Raw genomic sequence first — 15,674 nt, forward strand, 5'->3', positions numbered from 1 at the left:
TGAACAACCCCAGGATTTTCATGTGAGAAATCACCATTTGGTTTACAAAAACTCTGATTATGTATTAAAGAGTTCCAATCGACGAAACATTCTGTTTATCTTCAAAACAGCTAGTTACAACACAATTGGTTTCAATGTCCGGTGTTATTCTTTTGTGGGTGGTGTTCATTAAAATAATTGAATTAAATGTAGGAGAGCAACTCAATGAAGGGAGCCATATATCAATAATTTGAATTCTTTCTTCTTTTCGACTGACATTGTTACCCTATTTCTGAATTTCCATCGTCTCCCTGTACAGTGCGGACGCAAATAGTTCCCCACCTCTTAAATTTCGGACGGGGGGTAAGATATCAGAGTCGGACATATTTAATATGAAGAGGAATCATTCTGAGTACTTTTGTGTGATGTTTTTGTCTTGCTATATCTCTCCAATGGTACCTATATCGTTCGTTAGATTTCACGCAATGTTTTCTCCATCCATCATTTTCGATTTAGGGTGAATTTGTTTGTTTTTTACAGCTGAAATTCAATTGCTTCAAATTTGTCTACAATTTCTTTCTGCCTATCATTCCACAATATATTCTATTCTATTTTATTTTATTCTATCTTATTTTGTCAAGGGTCTTTATTTCCTTCTTAAAATAAAATGAATGTACGGTTCTTCGAATTGCAAGTTTAGTTTTCATCAGTAGTGATTTTGGTGATTTCATCGCTTCATTTTTTTATCATTTCCACATTATTAGAATGGAGTTTATGAATTGACTTGAGACCTTAGTGAGAAATAGTGAGGAGACCTGCGGAGGAGGCAGATTGACGCCCCGGCGTCAAGTCACATCAACTTCTTGTCGTGGAACAAAACTGTTTGCTTTGTTTTCCGAGCCTCAGTGCGAGCTCCGCACACTCTGAGGAAAGTTGGAAAATCGGAATTTTTTTTATATTTTCAGCTTAGTATGGATACAGTGGCGTCAAAAGAATGTTGCGAAACTGTTTTGAAAACAGATGGATTGCTACAAATGGTCTCGTTAAGTGGCCTCCTCGTTCACTAGGCATGACACATCTGGATTTTCATTTTTGAGGATTTCTGAAAAATGAGGTGTACAAAATGAAACATAATAAAGTAGATAAACTGAAAAATTATATTGAAACTATAATTAATAGAATTGATGACCGAATTGTATTGAAAGCAATATATAGTATCAAGAGATGTGGCCAAACATGTGTTCAACGAGAAGGCGGTGTTTTTGGATATTTACTCGATATTTTATAGCTCTTTATTCGCCAAAACAAAGAAAATGTTTGGACTAGTAAAAGAAACAAATATTTCCACATAAGTCGCTCATTTTCAACTTCAGGAAGGAAGGTGATATGCATAACAGACTGACTTCAAATATTTCTTCAGAGTTTATACACTTCAGTCTAAGGGCTGGGATTAAATGCTACAATGCTAATTTAGGGCACCAATTTGTTAGAATCCTTTTCTAGCCACGATGTGGTCTGGACGTTGTACGGTTGTCAAACTGGGCTTGATATTTTCAATAGTCTGACTGTACGAGTGTTGAAATGTTTGTTTTGAATGATACCCCAATTAATCACTTCATAACTTTTGAGCAACTCTGTAATTCTGTTGTATCCAAACTTATTTGTTACTTTTTTTGTATTGGGAATATTATGACAGTAACATGTCGCATAGGTGGATGTTAGAACTTACCGCGACCGACATTTTGAACCAGATCGACCGTCCATTCTCTCACAATAACAGCAATCACAATCACTTGAAGTGATTTGTTCTACACTGAAATAAATATGTTATGCTCACTTTGGAAATTCATATATCTCAGGAAAACGACAATATTTCAAGATATGAAAATTTACTCTCACGTAGTATCACAGAACACCTTACAGAAGGGACACTCAGCACGGAGCAGAAATTATGAACTTTTTGAGTATATCGAGGTGATTGCTGTCTACCTTAAATTTCGTCGACTGGCTAGTGAATTTGAATACGATGAAATTAAGCTATTTTGGTTGAAATTGACTAAATGTTGGTCTAATAACCTGCCGATATGATATCGTAATAATACCTTGAGTGTGATCAAATTATATATCTGATAAGTTTCAAATAATCTGAATTCACCGCTTAAAATTAACCACCTCGAACATAGAATGTTGGTCACAAAAACTTGGAGAGCCGCCGAATGATTGTCTCTTCTGTAAGGAATTCTGTGGTGGTATGAACACTATCTCCTCAACCGACGAATTATACTGAAATCCATGCCTTTGAAATTTTCTTTAGGGAGTCTTGGAAGTTGGATCTACTCGCGAAAAGATTTTGGTAGTATGTGATATTGTAACATTTTCTGTAATTCGCGTTGTGACAACTTGCTCCTTTGACAACAAACTCCGGTCCTCCCTACGCTTTCGCCAAACTATCGAAACCAGATTTGAATCCTCCGCCAAATTTAACAAAAATTTATATTTACTTACACGCATAGGCCAGGTGCGTATTAACGTTGTGGAAGGTTACATTTTTATTATCTATACTAATCTATACTTATATTATAAATGTGGAAGTTTGTGAGGATAAATGTATGTATGTATGTATGAAGCTCTTTCACGCCTAAACGACATAATAGTATATTATGCAACGATCAAGTAATGATGGTTATTAAGACACGAGCATTAACCGGGATACGAAACGAGCCGAAGGCGAGTTTTGTTTGGTATATGCGTGTGTAATAATAACTATTACATGAGAGTTGCATACGCTATTTTTTCTAAACTCGATAAATAATGAAAAACTATAAATGTTATATTTGTATTGAACACATTTACAGTAATTAACTCATATTTTTTTTAAAAAACACAAACCTAATAGTATTATCATGGATATATGAAAACTATAAAGATTCTAATTATATTTATATTGAATTATAACAACTGTAATTAATCTGATCTTTTAAAAATATTGGAGTCGATGGTATTCCTTCTATATCGCTGTTTTCAGACATTTTGATAATATAGGTAGGTAATATGAAAGCTGATTTTGACAAATAAAGCAATTAGTTACTTAGGTTAGAATCTAGGACAAACAAAGGAACAGGATTCTTGATTGAAAGGTATGGGTTTCTATTGGTTCATAATCTGCATCGTTATGAAAAATCTGTATCATAATGGATATAATTATGAAACGGATTATGGTCATATAAGTGTATTGTTAGAGTACGGGTGTAGAAAAATACAATTAAATCGGATACGTTTTTTACAATGCACATTTTAGAATATCTGTCAAATTCTCATGAAAATTGATACAATTGTCGTTTTAAGTATTTATTATAGATGAACTTTGTCCTTTACACTAAGTAATTTGAACGAATCGTTTGAAAGTTATCACGAATAGATTTAACATGACGCAACGCAGTAAGCCATTACGCTGTACAAAACTACCTGATTCCCTGTTTTACCTGCGTTATCGTGGGAACCTATATGTTATTACAGGTCATGATCTATCTATATACCATCTTTAATTTGAATCCGTTGACCTCTTTATTCGTGAAAAAGTAAAAAACGTATGTACATACAGATAATTGATGGATGTAGCCGTTATTACGTGAAAGAAAGAGAAATGTTTTTATCACTTTTACTTGTAACTAACGTTACTACAGTTTCATCCTATATAGACATTTTCAAACTTATACATTCAACTCTCAATGTTAGTTATAAATAAAAGTGGTAAAAAACATAGAAAGTTTCAATTCTCTTTTCTCCAGTAAATACATACATTACATTCATCCATTCTCACAAATTCTACACATTTATAATATTAGTAGGAATAGGATTACCAATGTATTCCACTGTAATCCTTTTAGTTTATTGCTGATACTATTCAAAATTGTATAAGTGGGTATCTATTGATTGGCTGACACTCTTATATTAACGTAAAGCGGAAGCTACTGAACCTATAATCTTGAAATATGCAGGTAGGTTTTTTGTATAGCGTAAATGAGCATCAAGAAAGGGAATCAAGAATGTCCACCCCCAAGAGAGAAAAATAAGGGTTCAAACATTGTATTGAATTTCGTCAGTTTTGAAGGCAATTTATTGGTGTTTGAGTCAATGCATTCTGGCGATTATCGTGAGGACATGAACGACGATGTGTTTGAAGAATATTTTGAGCAAATGTTGGACGTCATTTCATCTAATCCTCTGATTGTGATGGATAATGCATGTTATCATTACAGAAAAGTTAGGAGATTACCTACTGATGCATGGAGAAAAACGGGTATCGTTGATTGGCTTCGACAAAAAAACATATCATTTGATGACTATATGGGTAAAAAAAAACTATTGTCTAAATTATGTTCAAATTATGGTCGTTTGACGCAATATGTAATAGGCAAGATTGGACAGAAACGAAATATTATTATTCTGCGTTTGCCCCCCTATTATTGCGAGCTTAATCGTTTGGGCTAAAGTGAAGGGTTTTATTGCAAAAAGAAATATTATATTCAAAATAAATGATGTGATACCATGACTTTGCTCATACCTGATATATTCCTAAATAAGCAAACCTATTTATCATTATGTAAAAAATCAGTTATAATAATTTCAACAGGTATTTTGGATTGAATACCCAAACGGGCGCCACTGCAGGTAATAAAACGACCTGAATTTTTTTGTTTGCGAGGAATACCTAAAGTTCAATATTTCAATAATTTGAGTGATATTACTACCTGAATAGGAGTATATATTACAAATTCATACAATTTCTTTTGCAGTTGTGTTGTGTAGTCTTACAAGTACAGAATAACTAGATTATTTTATTGATTTCTCTAGGTGATAACCCATCTTCATACTGTTAACATGAACGTCCCTAAGGAGATAAATGATGCTCTCGGCTTGTTGCCAGCTACTATTTTTCGACATCAGGTAAGTCATTAGTTGTATATTAATAAAGATTGTTTTGAAGATATTCGAAAAATATAATCATAATACTATTAATAATGAAGCAGAGTAGTTAAGGCTTTTGTGGCCAAGATATTCAGTGTGATTATTTTTATAATGAATGTGATGAACATTGTCATTTTATTTGTGTGTTGACAAAACTCCTGTATAACCTGTAACTGTCACATTGACGACAATCGTAGATGTCTACTTTTAGTAGATACAGACTTTCGTTTTCCTAGGTCTGGTAATTTGCACTTTTTGTATCCTATCTTGCATCCATGCAAGTTAAACAACGCCTAACACTAAACTGAGTTGCATAATTTTATCATTTTTTTTCAGACTTCCATATGTTTCATATGTTTAGAGAATTCCAGACCAAAATATGCAGGCCTAGATTACGAGAACAATGTGTTAATTGTGAAAGTTCATTAATTTCACCAGTATTGGTGAATAATTTGTTGATTCAAGCATCGAAGTTCAAGAAAATGAAATATATTTATCAAATCTTTTAGTAGATCTTAGGAGCCATTTTATATTTTACTAATCATATTTTTCTCTTCTCAGCCTCAGCCAGAAAGTATTTATCCTGAACATATGGAACAGGTTGATTTCATGGGGTTATTCGGTGTCGGAACTCATGAGTTTCACGATCTTATGGTTAAGAAAAGGTCGACGAGAAGAAAACGTGCCGCTGCCAGACCTGATTTCTACAGGCCTGTAGATTTGGTAAGTTCAACCCATTATTTTCGTTTTTTTTTTGTATCATTTCACGAAACTCTAGAATGCAGAACTAAAGTTTTACAGCGAAACAAGACGTTAGTGAACGCGAAAGTTATAAATACACAAATGCGGTATTTTTTGTAAGGTTTACTTTAGTTTTTATTGTTGTTAAACTTTTGAGTGACCATTTCTTACGAAAATAATTTCCTAGAAGGTTATTCTCATGAAAGGATCTTACCTTGATGACCTTACTTTTTTTTCCAATGTAAAAAACATAGAAAGTTTCCATTCTCTTTTCTTCATTGAATCTATATATAGTAGTTGAGCATGGAACAGGGAGAAATATTCATAAAATGACAGAGTGAAATATTATTGTGACTCATGTATAGTTTGTTTCTGGATTTTGAGAGTGTATAGTAATTCAACATTCATTTGAAGAAAGAACTATATTTTAAAAAAGTTTATCGCTGAAGATTATTGAGGGGAAGCCGGACTGTCAAGACGGATACTAATATTTTCTAGTTCGACAGCCATCTTGGTTTAACCAGGTTCGATCCTGGTTCTCTTACCCTTTCGACTGGTATTTGTCAGAAGGACAAACGGGTTAAGGCTGATCATGGAATGGCGGCATGAATGTCCTTAGACATCAGTACCGCCCTTCACGGTAGATCCCTGCCTGGTTGGGGTGTTTGGATAAAGATCTTGTTCATATTTTAACGGGGGACATGAGGGGCTCATTCGGCAGAATGTCTGGGGCTTCTACATTGGAAGGGGTCGTCTACAGCATAATCTATAGCTTCCCTAAATAACATATATTCGAGTCTTCATAATGGTGCTGAATATTTGAATAATCAAAATGAATCTAGTTCCTTGAATACATTTTCATTAGGTATAGACCAATTCTATCAGTCATATTGAAATCAATATATTCCTTATTTCCAATAATAACCTTTTTCAATTTTGATTTAAAATAATTCATATTTTAGACTACAATATTGAAATTATGTCAATATACTATAGGATATTTCATTTTGTTCACGAGATATTTTTATTCAGATTGTTATGAAATTTTGTATCTTCGAAACTTCTTCACAAATTTAAAAAAAAAGTTGGATATCTTACTCAAATCATTCAATTTTCATCAGACTAGTGAAAAAATAGTTCTTTTCTTGAAACGTTTCGCATTTCTACATCATGCATTTCAGACTGTGTTGTTTGTTATAAGAAAGGCAATACTATTTCATTAAAGTTTGAACTGAAAACTTGATTTTGTAACGTTTTTTTCAGGTTCATCGCAAGAAACAGAAGAATAAGGAGAAGTACTCAAATCGGAAAGTTTCGATTCGCAAAACGAAACCAAGAGACTCGCACAACGAAATCAAGAGGCTCGCAAAACGTAAACCAAAGAAAAGATAAGATGATAGTTTTGAACAAATCCAGGTGAGTAATTTATATTATAGAAAGGATTATTGTACAATTTTCAATCATCTTTGGGTTGTAAATTGAATTTATAGATACATTTATTTTCTTCATTATTTTTAAAAAGAAATGCAAAATTGAAATAAAGTGGAAAAGTTATCAAGCGGTCAAAAACTAGTTGACGTGACATATTTTGATACTCAGATCCTGAATGGAATTAATTATCAAGAATTATGACTCATTCTCTTTTTTGATAACTCACTTCACTTGTGTGATTTGCCATTCAACTCTACCGTGATTTTTAAATATATCAATCTTCACATTACAATTGATGACCAATTTTTGTTTGTTTTTTGCATTATTTCCCATACTATTACAAGGATAGTAGGATATATAGGATATGTGACATAGTCAATAGTTATTTGGAAACTATGAAAATGAAAATTGATGTAGGAACACAAAAAATCATTCAAGTTTGAACAGTATTCGTTCCTGAAAGCACATCATTGCTACCACTTCAAGATTAATTGAAATATGAAAAGTAAAAAATATAATGGACATAAATGTAAAAAAATAGGCCACCAAATTTTGGAAATCGTGAACTTCAATTTGAAGATGTCTCAATGACACAGAAGCCAAGAATATGAAAGCAGGATTCACTACCGTAATAATTTGAAATTTTTCTGAGTGAAGTCAGCATCAACTAGCTTGTTATTAAATTACTATATCACATCAAATATGTGATGGATTTATTCGATATCAAGTGAAAGCCTGCATCGTCGTATTACACCGTTTTCTTTCAAAAACAAACTTTCCGCTTGCGAAATCGAAACAAGTTGCTGCTGAGTTATTCTTTGCTGCTGTTTTAGACATTACCTACTTCAAACTATAGACAACGGTTAATAAATTTGGAAAATAGAAATTAAGTTTATATTTTTTTCTGTTTCAGATGTGCTGATGGAGTGTGTAACCAAACTCCTCGTCAATGTCCGAAGAGTTCGAAGAAGCCAGCTATAACCGTTTTAGAGAATATTCAGGAAGTGAATTTGACACTGTAAATATTATTTATTTAATTCAATGAGTTGTGTGAGTAGAGATGAATATAAAGTGATAATGTAGGTATAATGTATATACTGGTGGTAACTTGTGAGTGAAATTGAAAACATTAAAAATCATAGTATAGTAAAAAATGCCTATTTATTTTGGTACTGTATATTATTGTAGCGGTAATGATTTTGAAACGTAAATGGCACAGCCGCTGAACAACCCCAGGATTTTCATGTGAGAAATCACCATTTCGATTACAAAAACTCTGATTATGTATTAAAGAGTTCCAATTGACGAAACATTCTGTTTATCTTCAAAACAGCTAGTTACAACACAATTGGTTTCAATGTCCGGTGTTATTCTTTTGTGGGTGGTGTTCATTAAAATAATTGAATTAAATGTAGGAGAGCAACTCAATGAAGGGAGCCATATATCAATAATTTGAATTATTTCCTCTTTTCGACTGACATTGTTACCCTATTTCTGAATTTCCATCGTCTCCCTGTACAGTGCGGACGCAAATAGTTCCCCACCTCTTAAATTTCGGATGGGGGGTAAGATATCAGAGTCGGACATATTTAATATGAAGAGGAATCATTCTGAGTACTTTTTTGTGATGTTTTCGTTTTGCTAGGATGAATTTGTTTGTTTTTTCCAGCTGAAATTCAATTGCTTCAAATTTGTCTACAATTTCTTTCTGCCTATCAATCCACAATATGATCTATTCTATTTTATCTTATTCTATCTTATTTTGTCAAGGGTCTTTATTTCCTTCTTAAAATAAAATGAATGTACGGTTCTTCGAATTGCAAGTTTAGTTTTCATCAGTAGTGATTTTGGTGACTTCATCGCCTCATTTTTTTTATCATTTCCACATTATTAGAATGGAGTTTATGAATTGACTTGAGACCTTAGTGAGAAATAGTGAGGAGACCTGCGGAGGAGGCAGATTGACGCCCCGGCGTCAAGTCACATCAACTTCTTGTTGTGAAACAAAACTGTTTGGAAAATCGGATTTTTTTTTATGATATTTCCAGCTCAGTATGGATACTCAGCATTGGAATATCATCTCCTAAGTGTTAGAAAATCTTTTGCAAGATTCATAGCATTTGTTTATTTTATATAGCGGAACCGGTCATTTTCAGGAAAATGCCGTTTTCATGTAGTTAGATAGAAAAATCATGTTTTCTTCTAAGAGACATCGATAGAACTTTTAATTAGCTTTCGATTGATACCAGAACGATTTCTGTAGCGTGACTGGTTCAGATTTTATGTCGATTTTAGTCGGATTTGAAATTATAATCATCGGAGACATTTCGCCGACAGCTCGGACCAATACGTCCGTATTTGTACTTTCAAATGCATTTTACAGCCAGAAGGAATAGAGATATCGAAAAAATTTCATTTGTATTTCTGGTTTGGATTGTTGAATACTATCCGAATATGAAGTTAAAATTTTCAGGGGAAAAAGTTGAGAAATCGCAAATTTCCGTTAAACAGGTCTTTGTGCGCAACGGTTTCGTCCCAGGGCAAAATCAGGCCACCGGCTAGCCGGCTTCTGATTGACTGGAGGGAATGGCGTGATTATCGATTTTCTAGTCGATCGAAATGGATGTAATTTTTTGAGCATTGTGATTGGCCGATTGGAGTTCGTCCACAAATGTATAAATATGCAGGATTTTGCATTCTTCGTTCAGTTCAGTGTTAGATCTCAACCCGCAAAGGTTGAATCCAAACAAGTGAAAGTGAAAGTGAATAGTGACCTACCTATACCAAAAGGAAATACCTCAAAAACCCTTAGTGCGTGACGGATCCCTGATTCCCAGAATCATATCCATCCGAAGAAGGATCAGAGATAACTCCCCAGGTAAAAGGAAAGCACCCAGGTAGACGAACCCAACCATCAACATCCAGGACGCCGGAAAATCGAACTCAAGGTCACCAGGTAGTATCGGCCTGACCATGACCCAAACAAGGTCAACAAAAAAAAACAACAAACCCTCTCTCCTCACCTCAACCTGAACCTAGACCCTCACGATCCTTCTCCTCTGAACCCCAGGTAAAAGGAAAGCACTAAAAACGAAATACCTGATACAGGTAAAATCAAGCCAACTCCAGCCTAACCCAAGTAGACGAACCCAACCACCAACATCCAGGACGCCGGAAAATCGAACTCAAGGTCACCAGGTAGTATCGGCCTGACCATGACCCGAACAAGGTCAACAAAAAAAACAACAAACCCTCTCTCCTCACCTCAACCTGAACCTAGTCCCTTACCATCCTTCTCCTCTGAACACCCAACAAGATCCCCCACACCGGAAACACCAAACAAACCAACTGAAAAAATCTTAAACATAAGAGACATCCCGGAAACTCTATCAAACCAGAAAACTCTATATAACTTACTAAACACCACAGAAATACTACGAGGACAAATCACAGAACTCAAAGTAAACTATAACAGAACGGCACTACTAAAAACCACAAACACGGACCAAACCCCAGAAACTCTACAAAAAATTCTCAGACAAAGAACAGGCGACACCACAATAAAAGTAATCGACTTACGACCAAATACTCAACCAAAAGCCAACACGACTAACACACCACACCTCTCATACGTTATAAAATGAGTGGACCTAAATATAACTGAGGATGAAATCATCCACTTTCTGGATGAAGAAAAAATACATTATATTAAGCTCTCGAGAATCATCTCCAGAAGGACTGGTAACCCAACGCCATTGATAAGAATTATTACAAACAACAAGGACCACTACTCCAAGAGTCTAACTCATGGAATCAGCATATACGGAAGGATACACGAATGTGAAGCCTCCAACCTGAATCCGGTGCCACCAATCCCAAAATATTGCAGCATCTGCAGCACTACCGGGCATCAAGCGCCGGATTGCCCTACCCACAAAACAAAATGCCCGCACTGCGGAGAAGCACACACATCGACAAAGTGCACAAAAATAAATAAACCAATCTGCCCAAATTGCGGAGAAGAACACCCGGCATACTCACTGAAATGCCCAAAACGAGCCACACAACCTGAAAATCCAAAGGAGGTAGCTCCAGTTACAGTTAAAGAAACCACCACAACCGTCTTCACCAAACAAATAGAAACCATCATAAAACTACAAACGACACTACTCCTAAACATCCTCCCAGACATGAGAACCGAAATTCTCACTATAACCAATGAACTCTGCAAGACCATACTAGGACATACGATATTCGCCACAGCACACGGAAACAAAATCGAATACGTATTTACCGAAATCACACCCGAAACTAATGGACAATAGACGCAAGAGAATGGGCGTTTACTCCTCGGAACCGTAAACGCCCAAGGGCTAACCCGCAAGAGACAGCACACCAAACTAGTACTACACACGTACAAAATACACATACTAGGCATAACTGACACCCTAATAAGGAACCCACCACACTCCACAGGATACCACACAATACACATACCAAAGGATCAAAACTCTCGCGGGATAGCCATCCTCATCAAACACGGCATACCTCATAAAAACACTCCTTACCCCCACATATCCAATCACTCGATTGTCTAGCAATCGATCTATACATATCCAACAGCACAATAACCATAATTACACTTTATAACCACTACCACCAAACACTTCCTAGAGAAATCATGGAATACACCTCATCCCTACCTAAATCCTTCCTAATAGGCGACCTCAATGCAAGACACACACAATTCAGAGACACCAACACGAATGGAAGACTACTCACCAACTACCTACTAGAACACAACCTATACAGAATCCCATGCCCAGACCTGACGTTTCCGAGCCACCAGGGAGCCTCGGTCATCGATCACATCCTATGTTCAGAAAACCTAATGGAGGCGATGGATGATCAGGCCTACACTGGTGACACAATCACATCCGACCACCTTCCCCTTCTAGTCAAAACCTTCCTAGATTCCAAAATTCCAATCACTCCCGAATACATCACATACAAAAACTACAAGTACACCGACTTCAAAAAATTCCAAAGACTCATTAACCAAAACCTACCACAAATCAGCAGACCTACCCTCAACAACAGCAAACTCATCGACACACAAATCGACAAAATACAAACACTCATCCACAACTCAAACAACGAATCCACACCAACAACAACGAGAAGATGCGACCAAACTCCACTACCCCCCTACCTAGTAAACCTAATCCGCAACAAAAGAAAACTCTACAGGACCTACATACAAACTAGAGACCCCGTTACCAAAACGGAATGGAACAGACAAAACGCAAGAATACGCCTACTCATCAATCATTTCACCCAGAAAAGATGGATGGAAGAAACAAGCAAACTAGACTACAAAAACGGCTCAGCATTCTGGAACAAATTCAAAATACTTACACGACAAAAACAAAGATCACACAGCCACCTAATGATCGAAGACAAAGCTTTCTCCAACCCAACAGAAAAAGCGGAAACCTTCCGAAAAACACTTAGAACGACATACAATGTTCCTACCAATGAACACTTCGACAACGAACACATGAACAACATACACCAACAAATCACCGCACACCTAGGCAGACACCCAGGACCAATCCCGACTGACCCACACTTCCCCCTCCGATCCCTTGTCAGCGAGAACGACATCCTCAAGGCCAACCAACGCGGAAGAAACACAGCCCCAGGACCAGATACAATAAACCGCAGAACCCTAAGAAACCTACCTGACACCATCCTACCATACCTTAGTGATATCCTGAACTCCTTCATAACCCTAGCGTACTTCCCCAAGGCCTGGAAAGAGGCCAACACCATAATGATCCCCAAACCTCACAAAGACTCTACCAATCCCGAATCCTACCGACCAATCAGCCTCCTAAATTGCCTAGGCAAAGTACTTGAAAGACTACTGACCGACAGACTCACCGACTACTTACAAGAACACAACATCATACCACCATACCAACACGGCTTCAGGGCCGAACACTCAACACAAAACGCTCTCATAGAACTACAAACACACATCACACAAAACATAAACGCCTCGTTCGGCACGTTAGCTGTGCTACGACATACAAAAGAATTTCGATAAGGTCTGGCACGTGGGCCTGATCTGGAAGCTCACGCAAATACACCTACCACTGCACTTCATCAGGCTGATTGCCTCATACCTCACAAACAAACAAATACAAATCAAAATCAACAACACACTCTCCAACCCATTCACACCCAAAGCTGGAGTCCCCCAGGGCTCCATACTAGCTCCCATCCTATTCCTAATTTTCGTCCACGACACCCCCACAACCCAAAAAATACTCCAATACGCCGACGACACCATCCTATACTCCTCCGCATCCAACACCCAAAGACTACAGACACAAACACAAAATATGATAAACCACTTCACACAATGGTGCATCAAATGGCGCATCCAGATCAACCCGACAAAAACTCAGACAATCCTCTTCCGACACCCAAACACAACTAACCGATCCCGACTTAACCCCGAAAACTTGAACCTCAGGCTTCTAGGAGAAAACCTCCAACTCCAAGACTCTGTGACCTATCTAGGCGTGACCTTCACGAGAACCCTCAATTGGAAAACCGACATCAGAGAAACCCTGGATAGAGTCAGGAAAAGAGCAAACCTCCTGAAAGCCTTGAGAGGAAAACTCGGGAGAACCAACACCCAAACACTAATGCACACATACAAAACATACATACGACTGATCATAGACTACAAAGCAATAATCTACAGCACTATACCCACACGACTAATAAACCGACTACAAGCCACAGAAAGAACAATACTCCGAAACATACATAACCTACACTACCGATTCCCCTCCAATGAACTATACCAAACAATAAAACTAACCCCAATAAACATAAGATTACAGGAACTCCGAAGAAAATACACCGAAAGAACCATAAACACCAACAACACTGCAGTCAAGGAAACACTGACCACACCCTGGAGACCCCGCGGGGGCGCGAGAAGGATACCAAGGAAGAAACTCCCATTTCCCCCAGCCAGACTACTGGGAGCCCTGGAGGATATACCGGAGAGATTCCTGGACATCCTGGACGAGTTCCCGCTGGCAATCAGATGAAAGACCTGACCAAAAACACCGGAACCAGCGACGAAACCCGACATATAACCAAGAACAACCAAGAAGATCTACACACAAAGGAAAGAAGACCAACGGACAAACCGGGACACAGAACACCACAAAATTAAACACAAACATTAACCCTAATTTTTCTTTATCATACTTATATAAACACCAAATAAACACAGCCCCTGAAGAGGCATGAGCCTAAAGCAGGGCACAAAAAAATTGTAAATTCACAAAACATGTAAACACACCTAAAGAGACATAATAAACGTATTTAATAAAATAAATTCTTCGTTCAGATACTTTTCAGATAGAGAGCACGTTAGATTGATATTTGAAAAGCCTTCTATTGGCGATTGAAAGATATTCCTTGGCGAGCATTTGAGAAAATCCACTAATCCACAGTGGATTAGTGGATTTTCTTCTTGGATAGTTCAAGGATTCATTTATATTTGTTAGTTCTTTTTAGAACTGAAATAATTCGTTGGTTTTCTGGTTCTTTTTAGAACTGAAGGAATTCGTTAATACTTTTTCGATTTTTAGGTGACTTTTGTCAAAAGAATTCGTTAATTTTCTCTGGATCTTTTCAGGCCCAAATAGAGAAAAACTTCTCCGATTTTAGGTTTTCGTCAAATGAATTCGTAGTCTCTGATTCTTTTCAGAACTATCTCTGGTCCTTCTCAGGACTCAATAGAGATAATTTCGAGTAGGGATTTACAGGAGGATTTTTCTAGAAGTCGTTTCAGAGGTTTTCTTCGTGTACCGTCGCAGTGTTGGACTTGACTGGAGCAGACTTGGAGTAGCGGTGGGATTGCTGGCCGCATTTTTTTTTTCTTTTCAGCGTTGCGGTTCCTTGTGGCACGCCAGGGGAAGCAGTCCAAAATCCTACAGAGGAAAAGTAGGTTGTCCAGTCTCAGGTACTAAGGCTAACCTAGCGGTGATAACTGGCCTGGTATAACGAGATTAAAGAGGGGGAGTGAAGCCATCATTAGATCAGCCTCTGGGCTATCGACTCAACGTAACCGTTGGGACCCTCCAGGACTACGAAACCTTTTATCCACATTTCCTGCGGATGGCCCTCATCCTAGGGTGCAGTTAGGTTCCGTGATCCTTAATTGTTAGCTCAGTTCACTCTGTAGGTCTTGGTTAGGAAATTAGTTTCGCGATCAAGAGTGAACTTAACTTCTTAGCTTTCCGTGAATCCTCCCCTCTGTCTATTTCCAAGCCAGAGCCATCTTAGGGAATTTTTTACAAAAAGCAATGCAGACTAGGGCAAAGCAAGCGCGAGCGCAACTCACAAGTGTTACGACGGTGCAAAAACGCGAGGTCACACCCTTCGACCAAATAGTCCTTAATTCAGACACCTTTAATCGCCTGAGTGCGATTTCTACAGAACTGCAACAGAACCCCCAGGAA

At 37.3% G+C, this 15,674-nt stretch overlaps 1 protein-coding gene across 1 annotated transcript; it reads left to right on the plus strand.

Moving 5' to 3' along the window:
- Positions 1 to 4,701: 4,701 nt before the first annotated feature.
- On the plus strand, positions 4,702 to 8,245 carry LOC141480221 (uncharacterized). The gene is made up of 4 exons (XM_074170113.1): positions 4,702 to 4,926; positions 5,509 to 5,670; positions 6,952 to 7,104; positions 8,033 to 8,245. Exons 1-3 carry the CDS (start codon positions 4,861 to 4,863, stop codon positions 7,078 to 7,080), a joined length of 357 nt encoding a protein of 118 aa, XP_074026214.1. The 5' UTR covers positions 4,702 to 4,860; the 3' UTR covers positions 7,081 to 7,104; positions 8,033 to 8,245.
- The last annotated feature ends 7,429 nt before the right edge of the window (positions 8,246 to 15,674 follow it).

This window comes from Leptinotarsa decemlineata, unplaced genomic scaffold (assembly GCF_025532065.1).
Source record: "Leptinotarsa decemlineata unplaced genomic scaffold, Ldec_3_MD MMD2_P_RNA_scaffold_6, whole genome shotgun sequence".
Classification (NCBI taxonomy): Eukaryota; Metazoa; Arthropoda; class Insecta; order Coleoptera; family Chrysomelidae; genus Leptinotarsa; species Leptinotarsa decemlineata.

Excerpts from the sequence above, each read along its gene's own strand:
- LOC141480221 (XM_074170113.1), top strand. The coding sequence starts at position 4,861 with ATGAACGTCCCTAAGGAGATAAATGATGCTCTCGGCTTGTTGCCAGCT. Across the intron at positions 4,927-5,508 it reads CTACTATTTTTCGACATCAG|CCTCAGCCAGAAAGTATTTA; the intron begins GTAAGTCATTAG and ends TTCTCTTCTCAG. Across the intron at positions 5,671-6,951 it reads TCTACAGGCCTGTAGATTTG|GTTCATCGCAAGAAACAGAA; the intron begins GTAAGTTCAACC and ends CGTTTTTTTCAG.